Source organism: Amaranthus tricolor, chromosome 14, assembly GCF_026212465.1.
Source record: "Amaranthus tricolor cultivar Red isolate AtriRed21 chromosome 14, ASM2621246v1, whole genome shotgun sequence".
Taxonomy (NCBI): domain Eukaryota; kingdom Viridiplantae; phylum Streptophyta; class Magnoliopsida; order Caryophyllales; family Amaranthaceae; genus Amaranthus; species Amaranthus tricolor.
This window is the reverse complement of record NC_080060.1, coordinates 5,856,817-5,875,441: the sequence shown is the minus strand read 5'-3', so window position 1 is coordinate 5,875,441 and position 18,625 is coordinate 5,856,817. Positions and strand designations below refer to the sequence as shown.

The 18,625-nt window shown below is 33.4% G+C and overlaps 2 protein-coding genes across 6 annotated transcripts; one reads left to right on the top strand and one right to left on the bottom strand.

The window, feature by feature from the left end:
• Positions 1-653: 653 nt before the first annotated feature.
• On the top strand, positions 654-9,746 carry LOC130799992 (NPL4-like protein 2). 2 transcript variants are annotated; one of them, XM_057663311.1, is made up of 4 exons: positions 654-879; positions 2,600-2,713; positions 4,825-5,850; positions 9,218-9,746. In XM_057663311.1, the coding sequence occupies exons 3-4, from the start codon at positions 4,846-4,848 to the stop codon at positions 9,473-9,475; spliced, it is 1,263 nt and encodes a 420-aa protein (XP_057519294.1). In that variant the 5' UTR covers positions 654-879; positions 2,600-2,713; positions 4,825-4,845; the 3' UTR covers positions 9,476-9,746. The 2 variants fall into 2 exon arrangements, with proteins under 2 accessions (XP_057519294.1, XP_057519293.1); XM_057663310.1 differs by lacking the exons at positions 654-879; positions 2,600-2,713 and adding an exon at positions 4,033-4,213.
• Positions 9,747-12,121: 2,375 nt separating this feature from the next.
• LOC130799990 (probable polygalacturonase At1g80170) lies at positions 12,122-17,867 on the bottom strand. Of its 4 annotated transcripts, none has more exons than XM_057663306.1 (9): positions 17,470-17,867; positions 15,848-15,976; positions 15,082-15,252; positions 14,977-14,997; positions 14,497-14,704; positions 14,175-14,256; positions 13,978-14,086; positions 13,525-13,641; positions 12,122-13,051 (listed from the first exon to the last, which is right to left on the bottom strand). In XM_057663306.1, the coding sequence occupies exons 1-9, from the start codon at positions 17,668-17,670 to the stop codon at positions 12,722-12,724; spliced, it is 1,368 nt and encodes a 455-aa protein (XP_057519289.1). In that variant the 5' UTR covers positions 17,671-17,867; the 3' UTR covers positions 12,122-12,721. The 4 variants fall into 4 exon arrangements, with proteins under 4 accessions (XP_057519289.1, XP_057519290.1, XP_057519292.1 ...); XM_057663307.1 differs by having other exon boundaries at positions 14,175-14,235; XM_057663309.1 differs by lacking the exon at positions 15,848-15,976 and having other exon boundaries at positions 15,082-15,256.
• Positions 17,868-18,625: the final 758 nt, after the last annotated feature.

The window sequence follows — 18,625 nt, the reverse complement described above, 5'->3', positions numbered from 1 at the left end:
TTATTAATTACATAATAATTTATTAGATTTAATATTGAAAAATATTATTTTGTTCTCGCCTTACTAATGAATATATGATCAGTTTTAAAAAATGATACTCCATAAATTATAATAATAATAAACATTTCTAGATAAATGAATACTTATTTAATATGAATTGATGATTGTTGAAATAAATTCTACCATTTAGTTTAGGGTATATGTTTCTCAAATGATTGTTAGCTATAATTGTTGGTTAAAGCTGTTAGCTTGTTTGATAAACTAAAAATATTAGTCGATAAGCAATTATTATAAAGATATTTGCTAAAAATTAAAAAAAGATTACTTCGAATAATCCAACATTTAATTGATTTCTTACAACAATCTCAACTTTTTATATCATAAATAGTCCCAATTTTAGGGTGTAACACCTCGTAATTATTTGACGTCACTAAAATAAATTAAACTATATCTGAAAACGATTTTTTAAAAAATATTGGTTATCAAATGTTTGTATTAATTATTATAAATATACTTTTAATAACAATTATATACACTTTTTTTAAGTGGTCATTTCTTATTATTTAAAATAAACTTTGGTATAGACTAGGGTTAATTTTTATTGAATCTTATAAATAAATAAAATACCCAACTAAAATATAATTAGAACTAACAAAAAAAAGTGCATACCCACATTTCCCTCTCATTTTTTCTCTTCTTCTTGGCTCTCTTCGTCTCCCTCTCTCACAAAAACAAATTCAGCCACCACAACCGGCTAATAGCCGCCAAACCGCAACCAGGCACCACAGCAACCTTTCGCCACAACTTCGCCGCCACCAGCCGCCAGTAGCAGGCCACAGCAGCCCCTGGCGCGTGCCTCCTTCTTTTCCCCCTGTTTTTGTGAGTTCCTCCTATTCTTTAAAATTTAGTATTCTAATTTCATAAAATGTTTGAATCATGATGTTAATTTATGTTATAATAATTGAATCTTGATAAAAATTAGTATGGGTAAGTATTAGAAGTGTGAATAGAACATGAATTAGTTAGGGTTTGGATTGGGATTGAAAATAAGAATTAAAGATTGTATCCAAGATTTGTTTCAATAGTGTTAAAGTACATAATCAACAAAACTTTGTTGATGATGTTATTGAAGTTTAGATTTGGTCTTTATTGTTGTAAGTGTTGTTGGATGAATTTTTAGTAGTTGTTGGGCAATATTGATATCAAATTTGTTAAAGGATAAGAGTAGTAATGATAAATTGAATATGGATTAATTAAAATTTGTTATGGGTAAATTTAGTAACGGTAAATTAAACAAGGATGAAGTTGAAATTATATTATTCATTGAAAATAATAATAGTATGTAATGCTTTTGATGTGTTGGTGGTATTTTATGGATAGTAAAGCTTTGTTAGTCATTCTTCTTCTTTTTATTTTCCTTATGTTAAAATGTTGTCTTATTTTGTTGAATGAGTTGTTGAATTAATGTTGGATGTTGCTTCATTTGAGCAAATAATGTTTTAGAAGCATTATTAGTAGCAAATTATGATGTTGAAGTTGATTAGAGTTGTTGTAGATAATCTTTGGTTGGCTTGTTGTCGTTATTGAAATTTTAAGTATTGTTATGATTCTTAATTCTATTTATATCCTTAAGATATATATAATATTAATAAGTAATGTGAACTATACACTAATTTAGAAGTGAGCTTTAGTATGCTTGATGAGTGCATGAATGTGCTAAATATGTGTTAAGAGTTGTGAATGATTTAAAGGTTAATTTTCATAGTATTAAAAAAGCTCTTAATGAGATTGGTAGACTTATTAGATCTAATATAAATATGGTAGGTGCTCACTTCATAAGAGGTTATAAAGCCTTGTATTGGTGATTGTTTTGACTTTTGTAGAGTGCTAGCAGTTTTAGGTACGTACATGCACTAGCTAATCCTTGCATGTATTTTGAATATATTTTCATTGAGTAATAATATTATATGAGTTATGTTGACTATGATTTGCTATGAAACATATTAAGTTATTTCAAATGTGCGCTAGTATGTAGAATTGGTAGAGAATGAGTTTTAATGTCGCAAGTATGAAATGTTGGACTGGGAATGATTCCCTTATAGATAAGTTGTGATTTATGTTTTATGAATGAGAATGAGTCCCTTATTGATAGAGCAATGAAATTGGTTAGCTGCAATGGAAATGAGTCCCTTATTGACGAGATATAAAGATGGTTGTTTATTGTGATTCCACTAGATTGGTACCCAGATGGTTTAGTCTCCGGAGGCATGGACCATCTGTATATAGTCGTTGTACGGGGGTATGATCATGCATTGCCATTGGGTTTCGAAATGGCCGTCACCACCCTTGGCTGAGGTGTTGCCATGTAGGTCTTGCAAACCCTAATATGGTGACCTCTTGTCACATAAGAGAATATACAAAATCAAAGAAGAGAAGAAAGATAGTGAAGGCATTAAGAAGTACATTGAAATGAGTAGTTAGAGTTGATACTTACATATTGAAATGTCTCCTTTATCTTGATATTGTTATGTTCATATTGATTGTTAGTTATATAGATAACATGTTGTTAGTTACTGACATATATTTGTTTTCATTGTAGATGGATCGTCTTTGATGACCCTGCTTATGTTGGTGTATGATCTTATGTTGAGCAGTGGGGATATCATAGATTACAGTTGATGAAGCTTCTTTGCATTGCATACGAGGGGAATGAGTGAGAATCTTGTAGTGTGTAATAATCTTATTATGATTGATTCTACATGTAGTTTCTCTTCATTCGAGTTGTTTATGTTTTGAGTTTGAGGTATATGTCCTTTTATGTAATTCAGTTTCGTTGCAAAGTTTTAGTTTGAATGACTTTTGATGGTTGGTTATTTTTGAAAATCGAAGTGTTTACACGGGAATCACGATCCATGTTTGCATGATGATTTGGAGAAGCCGACGATTAATCATTCCGTCGTGAAATTTGTTACAAGGCCGATGATGCCTCTTCTTTATTATGTTTTATTACTCGTTTATTTTCTTCTAGTACGTCTAATGTTAGGATGGATGTTGCCGAAATTTACGCACGATCTTGTTGGAAGTTTTTCTACTCCTTTAATTAAATCATTCCACTTTTCCTTTTCTTTTCTTTACTCATTCTATATTTTATTTTTAATGTAACACCCGCACTTCCTCCGTTCCCTTGCAGTTTTGGTTCCATATAGAGAGTCAGAATTTCTAGGGTATTACTTTGGGTCACTTATTCGAAAATATTGTTGCCCAAATGACAACTGATATTGCAAGTTAATTGCTAAAAAAAATAAAATAAAAATAAAAAGTATTATAATTAAAGGATAAAATCAAAAAATAAATTTACTTGATTTCTCTTTGAGTTATTCTTATGAAAGACTGTCTCTCAGTGAAACGACAATTAATTAGTCCATATTCTAGTATAATGTATTAGATGAGTTGTTTAACCTACGGATTAAGCGCGTCTTTTTGTGAGACCGTCTCATACAGTTATTTGTATTTCATTTTTTTATAAAATTTTTCTTTAAAATTTTTTTTTATAATTTAATTTTGTATTTACTTTTTTATTTTTTGTATTCGAAATAACTTATTGTATAGGTAAATGGTTTTCTTGGTGGATTCTTAACAAGTACCCCTTATAGTTGAAATTATTCATGTTTAATTAAAAGATGAGATTATTATAGAAAAATATGTAAAATGTTAAATTATTCTGAGTAATTTTTCCCAAAAAATAATTGTTTATTGTTAACTATTTATTAGAAAAAAAAAAAGAACATAACCGAAATATTACTTCCTCCGTTCCATTATATTTGCAAATTTGACTCTTTACGCAATCTAATGTGTTATTTTGATTATTTATATATTGAACTATGCACATCTACAAATTATAAAAACTTAATATTATGCGAGTATTACATTAGACAATTTAAATAAGATTTCACTTTCCTATATTTTTTTTCTAACACATTAACCAAAAAAAAAACTAAGAAAAAAAAATTCATTTACTTGTAATGTAGGTCATTTTCAAAAACAAAAGAAAAAAAATTAGCAGTGGGTTGCTTCAAAAACTGGTTTCCTTAAACAAACTCAATTCTAAACTTACGAGAGAAAAATTCATAAGCATCTTTCCGATTCCCCGATTCCGGCCTGTGAAGGGAAACTTTTTGAGATTGAACTATTACAGATTGAAATTCAGTGTGCGGTAATTCCCTATATTCTTCGCGTAGTTAGGGTTTAATCAAATTACATCATTGAAGGTTCTTGTTAATTTGCTTGTGATATTGGTTTTATGAGGTTAAAAACTACATAAAAATGCTGTAGATGATCAAATACGAAAATAGTACACTGGTGGAATAGTGAAAAACGGAATCCGATCATTGATACGTAATAATTGATCTGTGTTTATTTCAATAAATAGATTTTGAGTTTTTTTAATTGGGAAATTTTGTGGTTTGAGAATTTTGAAGGGGTTCTAGTTTAGAATTGTACTCTTACTGTTTGTTGTAGTTTTTGATTTGAATTTGGTTGAATCGATGGCTTTGTTTATGTAAAGTTTAACTAGTATATGCTGTTAATTTTTATCGCTGTTTCTGTGAAATTTGGATGATTTTATCAATTGATTCGCATTATTTGATAGAAAGTTATGTGCCTGATGAATTTGACTAAGAAGTCGCCTTATTATGAATGGAAATTCAAGCATTTTCATTCTGCATTATATTCTTCTGATCATCAATACTGTGCTCATTTTAGGTGATTTAAAGAAGAATCAAACCCCTTCTTTCATCCTACTCATCTTTCCCCCCCTTTTTTCAGGCTGTTCATTAATCAAGCAAAATGGTGGTGATCAGAGTTCGTAGTCGTGATGGTGTTGAGAGAGTTTCAATTGATAATCCTAACATAACAATTGGTGAATTGAAGACCCTAATTGAGTCACAACTTCGGGTCCCTATATCTAATCAAACCCTCTCTCTTCAGCAAAACCTCTTGTTAGCTAAGAGCCCAGCTGAACGATCTCAATTTTTGGACATGGCTAATCCCTCAATTCCAATCTCTTCCCTGAAAATAGGCCATGGCTCCCTCATCTTCCTATCATATGATGGAGAACGTGAAATTGTTTTACCTGCCCGTAGACCTAGTATTACTCCTGCTGGATCTTTTGGAAAAAAGATGACCATGGACGACCTGATTGCTAAGCAAATGCGTGTAACTCGCCAAGAAAATCCGCATTGCGAGCTTGTGTCATTTGATAGAGATGCTGCTAATGCATTCCAGCATTATGTGAACGATTCACTCGCATTTGCTGTGAAAAGAGGAGGGTTTATGTATGGGACTGTTTCTGAGGAGGGGAAGGTAGAGGTCGACTTCATCTATGAGCCACCGCAAATGGGACAAGAAGAGAGATTGGTCCTTATGAGGGATAGCGAGGAGGAGAAACTTGTTGATGCCATTGCAAATGGGTTGGGTATGCGAAAAGTTGGTTTTATTTTTACTCAGGCTGTTGGACAGGACCAGAAGGGTTACACAATGTCCTACTTGGAGGTGGCCCAAGCTTCTGAGTTGCATGCTGAAAGTGGGTTGAAGGAGTGGGTGACTGCATTGGTGAAGCTCAAGGTCAATGATGATGGTGGGGCTGATGTGCATTTTGAGGCGTTTCAGATGAGTGATATGTGTATCCGTCTTTTTAAAGAGAACTGGTTTGATTTGGAAAGTATTAAGGAGGGGGAAATTGTTGATCCTAAGGTGTCCCGGATGAAGAAGGAGGTAGTTGTTGGTGGAAAGGATGTCAAAGAGGTTGACAATGACTTCTTTTTGGTTGTGGTTAAGATCTTCGATCACCAGGTCTCATTTCTATTCTTTTATGTTGTGGCTTTTATTTGTTCATTATTCTTGGGGTTTTTTTGGTTTAATATTGGTGTGTTTTATATTCCTCTAATTTTTGCTCTTTTTTTAATTTTTTTTTTTTTATTTTCAAAACTTAGTGCAATGTTTTTGTGTTGCTTGTTATTGTAATATTAACAATGCCAAAATGTGAGATAACAGATAAAGTTCTAGAGACTGGCGGACAGGGAAATTTATGTATGAGTGCCTATAAATATTATATTAGAAACTATAATTTATCATCAGTTGACTTCCATGTTCTTCCTCCTGATTGGGTAGAATTGTAGAGATGAATAATATCCTAGTGTGAGCTAAAATTAACATTTGAATAATCCATAATCACTTGTTTTTATCTATGTTTTTTATCTATCACTTTTGTCCTTAAGATTCTAGGAAAGATGATGTTGCTTGCTTACTCTTTATGATCTTTTTCCTTTATATGTTGTGTTTATAGTGAAGTTATCGCTTTGGAAAAATATGTCTTATGTGTTTTCTGATATGCTCTTGTTGCTTGGAGTGGAGGTTTTACTAATTTAGTATCATTATGTATCATTGCATATTTTTTGAGGTGATATGCAACCTTTCCAATGTGATTGTGTGGGGAACTAGTGTCATCATCCAGTTGGTGATAACCTCGTGCTGTAGTCGCTTGGACATTCATAAGTTTGTTTATGATATGTATTTTTTAAGTGTGGAACCCAGTGAAGGGAGATGTCACATTCATCACTAGTAAAAAACCATTTCAGAGTGTTTTCGGAAACATTTCCTTTGAGCTTAACATATGTATATAACTTTGCGTATGGATTTTAAATGCGTATTAAATGCCACAAACAACTGAAATTTATGGATGTGTGATTAGGAAAATGATTAGGGTTGGGGAGCTGCTTAGAGAGTGATGAATTCCTTTTCAATATTATGAGCTATTAAAAAGATGGTGCCACACTGTAAATTGTTTTCTCATGATATAGTTTTGGTGAATTCCTTCTATTAATCTCATTTAAAGTAGTAAAACTCAGATATAGTTTTTGGTATAAAAATGCAGAAGAGGTAGAGATATGAGTTAAGTTACAAGATTGGTTCCTACTTTTTGCAGGGCTTAATAAGATATATTGTAGGTAATTGTGCAAGTAAATAATGAGTTCCATGAAGATATTCTTATCTTATTAATGTTAGTGATTTGATTGCATGAGAAAGTTTGGAGTTCTATGTGATAAAAGATATCACTTGAGTTCGAGAATAAAAAAGTATTGAGGAGCTATTAAGCTAATTCTGAGGGTAGCATATGAAGATTGTAGTGTGATTACTTGTAGTTTACGCATAATTTCAGTAGATGTGAAGATTTGCAGCTCAATATTTAGAATTTATGGGCATCTTAAGAGAAAGCATCTTGCATGTGCAATGAGAAGATGGACAATCTTTTTAGGGCCTCTTCTGGCGTAGGATTATAAGCTGTCTGCCTGTCCTTAGATGACCAGCCTAATTGCTTGTACAAACTTCTTGATGTTAGGCTGAAACTGGCGATTAAAATACTAGTAAGCAAGAAACTTCAGTTATGGATTGTGTTTAGTGTAGAAAAACAATGTTACTTGGGATGTTTGGACATGACACAAATTAATACAAAATCTTTTGCTCCTTTTTCAGGCTCGATAGATGGGGTTTGGATGTCCATAACAATTCTTATGATCTGGCAGATGTGCTAGTAGGATTTTGTGCTATGGGTTGAATGTGGGGTAGAAATTGAATTTTAAGGGTAATACCATTATGTTACTCAATTCCCCTAAGTCATTTTTAAGTCATTGTTGTGATCTCTGCCATTGCGTTGCTTTTTGTCCCCCAATTCTCACAAAATTTTTTGTCCCGCTATCCTTTGCTGGAATGGGTTTTCTTAGGGTAGCACCTTTTGGAAGTGGTTACAAATAAAATATCTTATTACATACTTCCTTTGTTCTTTTCAAACGCATCATATCTCCTTTTACCTGAACTTTTTGGGAGAAAAAATGCAACTAAAAAGTAGAGGTAGTGTGAAAATTGCCCCATTGGCAATGGTGGAAAAATTAAGATAAGTGAGTAATGTGGTACTTTATGGGAAAAGTGGGAAAAATTTGTGGATGAGATGAAAAGGTAAGTTAAATGTGGGAGCAAAATTCATGGGACGGTGGGAGTATGCCCTAAATCTTCCATTTAGTCTTAATATTCAGTGACTATAACCACAAGAATAAAGCATTAAATCATAATTTGCAGGTTCTTAGGGTTAATGAGTTTTACCTACTTCGCACACACAAAATACTACCTTTGCACGCTACCAAGTACGAACTGTAGACCCTTCGAAGAAAAGGAAAAGGCAACCATGTTTGTTTTTTAGAGGGAGTGGGAGGTGGCTTAGGCTCCAATCCATAACAATTACCACAATAGCGGATATTTCTCCAGTCATTGTAGTATTGGTATTAAGTGAGGTTTATTTGAAGGGAAGTCTCCTTGTAACCTAATGTCAACCATTGCAAAATTTGAATATAATAATGAAGTGCCTAGTGGTCTAGGTAGTAAGAAACCATGGTTCAAAATGTGGATTTGGCTGAGATTTCGGGAACAAAGATACTGACATACTGTTGTCAACTTAGGGTGAAAGTTTAGACGAAAATCAGATGGAACCTATTATTTTCGGTTTTCATTGTTAGTTAAGTTCAAACCATATTTAGTGAAAAACCTTACCAAATCTAATCGAATCCTCAAAGGAAAAGACAAATTCTAATCGAAACCGAATAATAATTGTAATTATAGGTGAAATGCCAAACTCAAATGACAGATGAACATCAGTTTAAATCAAAATTCCATGAGAAAATAGATTAAAACTAGACATGCAAAGAAAGGGATGACATTGCCTAACCAAAATTACAAACAAATTCCAAACCGGAAACTTAAAAATTAGCCAGATATATTTTTAACAAATCAATATAATTCCTACAATAAAAATCAGAAGATAGAATGAAAATTAGTCAGAGATGAAAATCAATGAGCATTGCAAAAGTAAAAACTCAATTATCTCTGTGTGAGAGCCGAGACACAAGTTCTATTTTATTGCTATTCAATTCCAAGACATGTTTATCATGACATTCTCAAATCTATTTTATAGCTCGACATTACTCTGAGAAAATCACATAAAGAAGCTTGATGATAGATACCCTTTGCTTACCAGACATGCTAGTGAAATCTTTTGACAATTTATGTTTTATGCATGTTGTTTTGGAGTTTCATTAAACATGGTGAGACCTTTGCTCTTTCTTTCTTGGCACTTCATGTTGCTCATGGGTTTCTTTCCTCTGCTATACAGGGCCCACTTTCATCAACATTCCCTATCGAGAACAGGAATTTTCCGGTTACAACAAAGGCATTGAAGACCCATCTTGAGCGAACAAAGTCTCAACCGTTTGTGAAGAGAATTTCTGATTTCCATCTGCTACTCACACTAGCCAGGTTTCTGGATGTGAATGCTGATATCCCGGCATTAGCTGCTTGTGTACGCTCTGAGACAGCTGTACCAGAAGGATACCAGCTTTTGATAGAGTCCATAGCAAATTCGGGTGTGTGATTACTCTGCCAACTTGAGTAAGTTGCTTGATTCCGTGGCACAAATAGTGTGTTGTTTTGATGACGGTTCATGTGATTTTGCTTGCATGAGCAGTTTATTTAAGCTGTCAAGCAGTTACATGATACAGAATAGTTTCGGTTTTTGCTACTACTAAATTGATAATGATGTACTGAAACCGATCGATGTTCCTGCGCTGATGTCTCTCATTCAGTGCATAGTGCAATGTTTATAACTCTTTAAAATTGAGTAGAATTTCACTCAAATTACAGAACTATGTTTCTGCAAGTCTTATCTTCCATTCAGTGTTATATTTCTGTATAAACTACTATAAGATTGCATTGACTATGATTTCTGCACCAAAATTGGAATTGTCCGAAAAAATATTTCCATGGCCCATGAAATTTTGAAGAACTATTGTGAACAAGTTTAGAGTTTGTTCATTCATGTATTTATGTTGGTAGACTATGTGTTGGGTCATGATATCCTCACTCCTCTTCGTGATCGCCATTGTCACGATCAGTGCTTCCCGATGCATTCAACGTGTCTGCATTCATGGGTCATTGTCGACTTGATCACTGTTTTTTAGACTTTGTGTTCTCCTATCGGCTTGATTCTAATCCTTTTTGCATACATATAATTTGATAGTATGTGGAGCAAGGTGAAGTCTCTTTACATTGAGCAATCTTCTCTCTTTTAGCTATTATAAGGCTAAGAAATTATAGTCTTTTTAATTCACTATTATTGTCATCATAAAATTTACTTTGAGAGAAATCAAATAAGATGTCATTGATTATGATTTAATTTATAGATCGGAAGTGATTGATGAATAGTATTTAAAAATCAAATGGGACAATAATAGTGAAATATGAATCTTTAGAAGGGAAAAGTTTTTAGTTTTTGATTTTAATGTATATTTTGTGGACTAATTGGTACTTAAGAATATTGGATGTTTTGTGGACTAATTGTTATTACAACAAAATAATAATCACAATGATGGGACCTAATTTATTTGTTGTTATTCGTCCTTTTTCTTAGCAGATGGGACTCAGGTGTAAACGAATTATGTCATCCAAGTTAATAGGGAAGCTGGAATTACTGAAAATCAACAGAAAATGATATAATAATCAACAAATTAATCAACAATTTATAATACATGCAATTGAATAAAAAATGAGAATCAACAAATCAATATTCAAACTTATATATATGGATTTTACTTTAACAATTTTTAATACACACAATGAAATAAAAGTAATAATAAAACAAAAGATCATAACTGCATAAGCATTTTACATTTGGTTCAATGTTGAACATACACTGATTTATACTAACCAAATAAGATAAATTTATATATGAATTATGAACTTTTTGTTAAATTACTATTTCAGAATTAGGTTTTTAAAATACGAGAAAATTTGACAATTTCATGAAAGTGTCGTTATCGTTTGGGTTTTCTTTTTTATTTAAAGAAAAAGAAAAAATCAAAATTGATTAGGCAAGATAGTTTTCAAAAACTTTTGTTCGATTTTTACAAAATCGGAACTAAAAGATGAAATCATATTTTGTGTTATTATAATTTCGGTTTTAGAAAAATTTTCCATCAATCATATGATATTCAAATTCAAATACAATTACTCTCTTGAGAGACCGTCTCTTTGAGAGACGTATCTCAAGCCTAGCCTATTAAAGACTAATACCTACTTACTGCATTCTTAATACCTACTTACATTATCTTTAATGTTTATTTACTGTATTCTTAATGCCTACTTTCAATATGTTAAATGTCTACTTACACTATTCTTAATACTTACTTATAATATTTTAAAAAATATATAATGGGTCGATCCAATTAGAGATAGTCTCTCAAAGGAAAATTTGAAAACATTAAGACAAAAAATCAAAAAAAGGAACAAAATAATTCAACTTTCAATTTATATCCAAAAGTAGGCGTGCAATTCTCAAACCTGTGGTTTGGGGCTGTTCACAGTTAGTGGTCAAAAAAAAAAAAACAAATAAACTAGTTGTTCCCTCTTAGTAACTGGGAACAGCTTTGACTTTTTTTTTGACCTGTTCTTAGTTACTAATTACGAACAGCTAGGGTTTTGAGAAATTAGAAAATGAGAAGGAAAGGAGCTACTGTGTATTTGTGGAGCTATCTGTTAACTGCGAACAGGTCAAAATAAGTCAAAGGGCTGTTCGCATTTACTAACTGCAAACAACTGTTTGACTTATTTTGACCTGTTCGCAGTTAGTAACTGCAAACAGACCCAAACCACAGGTTTGAGATTTTCAAGCTTAATTTTAGAAATAAGTTGAAAGTTGTATGATTTTATTCTTTTTCTGATTTTTTGTCTTATTGTTTTCAAATTTTCCTCTCAAAGAGGCCATCTCTATTCAAGTATGGTCATAAGTCATGCACCAATGGGTCTCGAACCTATTTAGACTTACGACAAACTTAACTCTTAGACTCGATCTTAAGGTTAAAGTCTATCTTATATTGTGAAATCTTCAAACCTCAATGTCATTAAGAGGCTCACACCTAAGGTGGGATTTGGAGGTTGTATGTACGCATCCTTACTTTTGTTAGTGATAACAAAAAGGTTTTTTTCGAAAGATTTTGACATCAAACATCAGCAAGATTGTAACTCTACGAAGTGTACATGATTCAATGAATCATCTTAACATAGTCCATTATAATTCGAAACCAAAACACTATGAATCATCGGTCCCATCAAAATAAGGAACAAGTTATGGAGCGATAGCCAGATATGGAAGTCACTTGAATGGATCGGAATGGTAAGCCTATAAGACATGCATGCTACAAGTTGAAGATATCAGGTGGTATGCATTCCGTAACACGAGTGTGACCATTTCGATGGCACCCTTATGTCAACAAGAATGTCATCACGTTCAGGACTATCAAAAACATCAATTCACCCCTTGCAGTCGATGTACAAAGCTTGTGGCACATTAAGTTCCGTCTTGGAAGACTGTTGGCCAAGGGTGAACTTTACTCGAGGTTTCGTGAAAGCAATATCCTTGGAATACTAAACATATTCGGCAGGTGAAAATCGCTTTGGAGCTCTTATCCTTTGGAGATCGAAAACGATCAGCATACGTATAGGAGTATGTCCTTGACGTCGTGCTTATACATAAATATTCTACTTTTACAAGATATGTACGTTAACTCAGAGTCCTTTTCAAATCAAGATAACAAATTATCTCATCCCAACTCCAAAGCTATATTTATAGGAGTATGTCCTTGACGTAAGCAATGAATTTCCTTTTCCAGAGTAAACTGAAAATATGAGACGTGTATGAAGGTTTTCGGTGAACCACACTTTGGTTGTCGGGAAAACAAGAGGGGGGATATACAAGGCCCGAGCTTGAACCCAGCGCATTCCAACAGAATGATGTGGTTACTCCTGTCCCTGTGTAAAATATCAGCTGGATGTCCTCTAAATATAGCCCTTGGCAAGGACTGGTATCACTGCAGGAAAATTTTATAGCTTCCTTTGAGGCTGACGTTCCCCTGATGCCCATGAACGATATTTTCTCTATGTGTACTGCTGATGTCTGCGTGTAAGAGAACAACCAAATGTAAGGTCGAGACTCGAGAGTACAGTGAAAGCTATGTTACTCGGACTCTTCATTTTGTTTCACGTACCCGTGTCCGATCCTTGATCCTCGGACATTGACATGACACTTAAACACTTCTTTTTAGGCGTAAAATTAAAGATTTAGACGTATCTGACACTTGGACACGTACCAGTATCCAACATCAGTATCCGAGTCTAAGTAACATAGGTTGAAAGGTAGTGATGGTGGAAGGGAATTCAAGAGCAAAAACGAAAGATAAGGGGAGGCAAAAAAGTGAGCTTCTTTTCCCCCCAAATCTCGTTACTTCGGGAGAAATAAGAGTAAATAGGCTCCGTGCACATCTCTTTTGTTAGTCCATTCCGAATACAACATACTAGTACAAACACAACATTGCCAAAGAGCAGACCAATGGTTATTTGCTCGACTTGAATTACACAAAGATGTCATACCTGATTTTCACAAGGCTTTGAAGAATCACAATAATACTGATCAACTATGATCGGATTAGAGACATTTTCCATCCACACATTCTTGAATTTTACCCTCGACACCATCCCAGCGCCTCCCTGTCACAAATATTACCGGATTAGAGACATTTTCCATCCGCACATTATCCTTGACACCTTGTTGCCTAAAAGCTATAAACTACTCCCTCCGTCCCCATGAGTTTGACACGCATTCCATTTCGATTTGTCCCTCGATTTTGAACCATTTCTATTTTTAGTAGTGGTTCTACATTTCGCTTTTATCTTATCCACAAACTCGTTCTGTCTTTTCATCTCATCCACATAATCTTTCTAGCCACTTTTTGTTTTATTCTCCAACTACAAATTTAAAACATGCCCTTCTCCTAGTGTGTCAATTTCATAGGTACAAAGAGAGTATGTGTCAAAGATCGTTACCTGCCAGGTTTTTATTCTTACACCATTTTGTGTGTTCGACAAGTACACCCCATCTACCGTTATATCTTTCACCTTAGACCATTCATTCCATCTTCCCAAGCTTCCAATACTGGTGGAAATTCAGATAATCAGCCAAGTTCACAAGGTAGATAAAATATATATCAGAAAAATGTATAACAAACAGGTAGGTTTAAAACCTTATGCCATGGCCTGGACCACATTCGATCTCTGTGATTACTACTCTTGAGGAATTGCTCACTATAGAAATACAATCATCTCCTGCATCATACTTTCTGAATCTTTTCGGTATAATGTAACCAGAAATACTCAATGAATCAGGTGAACAAATATAATATGTCTATAGCAATGGAACTGTCAATACTTGTTTTTCGAGTATGTCGGTATATACAGAAACCAGACTTTAAATACTTGTTTTTCAGCTAAGAACCATATGTTATTCTTCTAGCCATACTAGCATTTAAGTGGTACATAACAAAGACAAGATGGAAAGTTACTAACCAGTTCTAATTCTACTGTCCATGATTCGAACATCGGTAGAGGCGCTTATGTGGATTCCATCAGTATTAGGGCTTTCAGCCGGTGCAGTTACTGTCACATTAGTAACCACAATGTCGCGGCAATTGGTAAAGGACATGTGTGCCTGTTGACTGTCCACAATACTGATGTCTCTAACATTCAAGTTTTTGCACCTGTGAAATGTGATCGCCTGCAGCATGATGGCCCAGGCAATCAAAGCTATCAATTTATTGGATCGAAAAGTAATGAAAATTTAGAGGTGTTCAAAACAGACCCGATGATTTGAAATTTACCCGACCCAACATCAAAAATGATTTACAATTATGAAAAAACAATATGGACACACAAAACCCGATTTTAAACCAATTGGAAACACCTAACCTGAAATCAACCCGATGACCCGAATGAACACCTTTTATGAAAACTTATGGCTAGAGCGACTGAGCAAGTAGTAGAACTAACCGTAGGAGCATGATGGCAAGGCTGCACAAAGCAACACAGAAAAGAGAATAAGAAAACGATGAATCAAAAAGATTTTAGATAACCAAAGGAATTAGAGTAACATACAATTGTTGAATTAGTCTTGCAGGATAAAGACCACCATCCCTGGCCCATACCATTGATTGTGCCTTCACCTTCCAGAGTTAGGTGCTTTACACCATGAAAGTATAACCATTTACGGGGGTTCAAACCACGCCATACTTGAGGATCTTTAGGAGCAATAATTGCACCGAGAATCTGCCTAAAGACACAGGTTCAAACGTGTTAAATTTGGTTGGACTTATTGTGAATGCCAACATATTAACGGGAAAACACAAGGTACACACATTTCATAAGCCAAGAAGATACCATCCCAAAACCATATGCCAATGGGAGGAAGGGTTCTAGTGACTTATAAGTATGCACACCATCTTAAGTTCATCAATATGGATAAATTATCCCAACATCCCCCTTACATGTAATTCCCCGTCAAGTTCACATGTAAAAGTAAACAATTAGGGTAGGAACGCCATTCTTTGATCTACCATTTTAATTTTTGATCGAACCATCAACTCTGAGACCATGTTAAATTTAGCTGGACTTATTGTGAATATCAGCATATTAACGGAAAAATACGAGGTTTACACACTCCATAACCCAAGGTATGGCAATGGGAGGAAAAGCTCCAATGACTTATAGAGTGTACACACCAGCTTTAATTCATCGATGTGCGATAAATCATCCTAACAAAACGAGTGAAAAGTAGTAACCATCAAGTTGAAGAAAAGCTGCACAAAGCTAATAGATGTCTTGAAAGACAAAACAAAACAGAAAACTTCATGGCATACGATACCCGTAGCGTTACTGCAGCATGACACCCAGCAAAATCCATCGGATGAACCAAGTAAGTAGATCCCTCCGGAATAATGATGGTCGATCGCCAAGATATCGAACATGCCATTTTCCAAGCATTTTTAAACGCCTGGCAATTCATATAACCAACCGACTAAATAATTTAACTGGCCAAGGGCTGAATGATACATAAAATAGACAAACATTACTCATCCAAGAGTTAGCTACTTTCTCTACAAATTCAAAATACATCTAAAATAAGTAGCCCAAAGTTTATGTGTTCACAAATCCAAAGGGAATCAACATTGTATATTACACATACTAACTACTCCTTTGTCCCGCGTTCTCGGCCATTCAGCCCCGTTGGCTTCTGGTACGGAGACTAAGAAATTGACTATAGTGGGTTAAAGTGGTGGGAATTTAGAAATAAGAGAGAATATAGAGGGTAAAAGTGGTAAAAGCATATCCAAAAACAAAAATGGGATAAATTCATTAGAACAGACTAAAATGAAAATTGCAGCAAATTGAGTGAAACATAAAAGTACAATTGTCCAAGTATAAGTGAAAGAAGCTCATTAACATAATTATTAATTGCATAACATATCTAGAAATCAACATATTAGATCTCTTGTACACTATATTGTACTATTCGCTAATCATTTTCGCCCTTTACACAAACTATATTTTTCTAGCAGTCTTTTTGTTTGTTGGTATTAAATGATGGAAATTTCAATAAAATTTTAATGTAATAGCGAGAAAAACTACTTGACAAGGTTCATGATCATACTTGTTCTACTTTAATCATTCTTTTTTCCGCAAATTTAATTCACGTCATTAACTGATTAAGAGATGTTATTAGTAGAAATAAAAAATTATGAACAAAAACACATTTTTGAGGGTGGGAGTTCCACGTCTATAGAAAAAATATAACATATTTTATAAAAATTAAAAGTAAAACTCATTCTCATTATCAGTACATAATATCAACAACCACATACGATTATTTTATAAAGTAATTTTCCTAATCTCTCTATTTTCCTCTCCCTTCTCCACATATTCATTACTTACAAAACAAGTTAATATACAATTTCATCTTATAACCTTGAGCCTTCAAAAAATAGTTTCATTACTTATTCCCTGATCTGATCAAATATCCCATTTTTTTATTTTTATTTTTTTGCATTATTTACCAATCAAATCTATAAATTAAAACATAGGCACAATTATGATTTTGTTAGATTGATTTCAATGTAAATTTTAACAATATAACTCTTTATAATTTTTAATCAAAAACAAATATAGATATTTATAATTGATTTCAATGTAAATTTTAACAATATAACTCTTTCTACTGCAAATCTCATGTATATGCAAGTTAATGCTCTTGACCCGTGGATTTGTGAACCTGAGCCCACGGGTATTCCATGTCCACACAAGTGGGCCAAGGTGAAATCATGTGACAAATTAACTAAAAGAAATTAACACACAAATAAAATATAAAAAATACCTACACTCTTAATTTTCAAGCTATTCAATATATTCTTTCATACTTTTATCAGATATCTTTAAAAGTGTATAATAAAAAGTTAAATAATAAAAATTTACATATACGAATAATGTTACCTCGGTGTCATCGCGAACGCCATCACCAACAGCACCATATGCAGTAACATGAAGAACATACTCTCCTTCTCCTGCGAGTCTTTTATGTGTTGATGAGCCATTTACAGATTGCTGGAGCTCAAGAAATGACTGAAATTCCACCGCACTTGTAAAATGCACAAGCACAATTATACAACCAATAAAATGATTGTGAAAAATCATTTACCAAATCAGGAAAATACTTTGATTCTGGGAAAAATATAAATTAGTAGAAGTAATTACTAGACTACAAACAATTGATTTAATCGGATTGGAAGATAGCTTGAAAAATTCATTGTTTGTTATGATGGTTTTATAGAACGAAGAAAGGAGTAGAGTGATGGAGTGACGAGCAGGAAGCCGACAAACAAGGGGAAACTTCCCAATTCAATTAGTTGTCTACTTTTTTTTGGTTGGACACACTAATTATATATAGTATTTTCATGAATTGACTTTAGCACGTTTTAATTATCTTAGGAGTATAATTTAATCAATAAAAATTAATTTTATTCGGTAAAAATTAATTTTAACTAGTATAAATTGGTTATAATTGGTAAAAATCATTGAAAATTAGTTTTATTTTCTAAATTCAGTAATTATTTATAACTAAAAATTAGTTGCAATTAGTATTAGTGAAAATCAGTTACAATTAATAAAAATGAGTGAAAATCAGTTACACTTAGTAAGTTGGTTTAATTAGTAAAAACCATAAAATATTTGGGCCTAAATTATAAATTCTCATTTAGTTCTAGGATCGATAGACTATTTATATGAATAATTTTTTTTTTCAAGGGGGCTCATTTGCTAAAAATTCTGCAGTTAAGCTGCTTGATTGGGAACAATTTTGGGATAGGTGACTTCCCATGAAGTTTTCTCGGGAGCACACGAGTGAAGCCAAAGTACGTTGAAAAAGACTTATGTTGGTCTGTGGTCTAGTCTACAGCCTCTGTGGATAGTCACCGTCAATCTGATGGAATCGAGGTGTTACGCATTGGGTAATGGAATGTCAATTGTAAAGCAACATATTGTGGAGATAAGATGTGCGTGTATAGAACGGGGCGGGTCAAGTGGGTATGAGGCGAGGTGGGTAATATCTCATATCTATCGCTTACCCATTATCGTGTCGAAGACTTTTTAT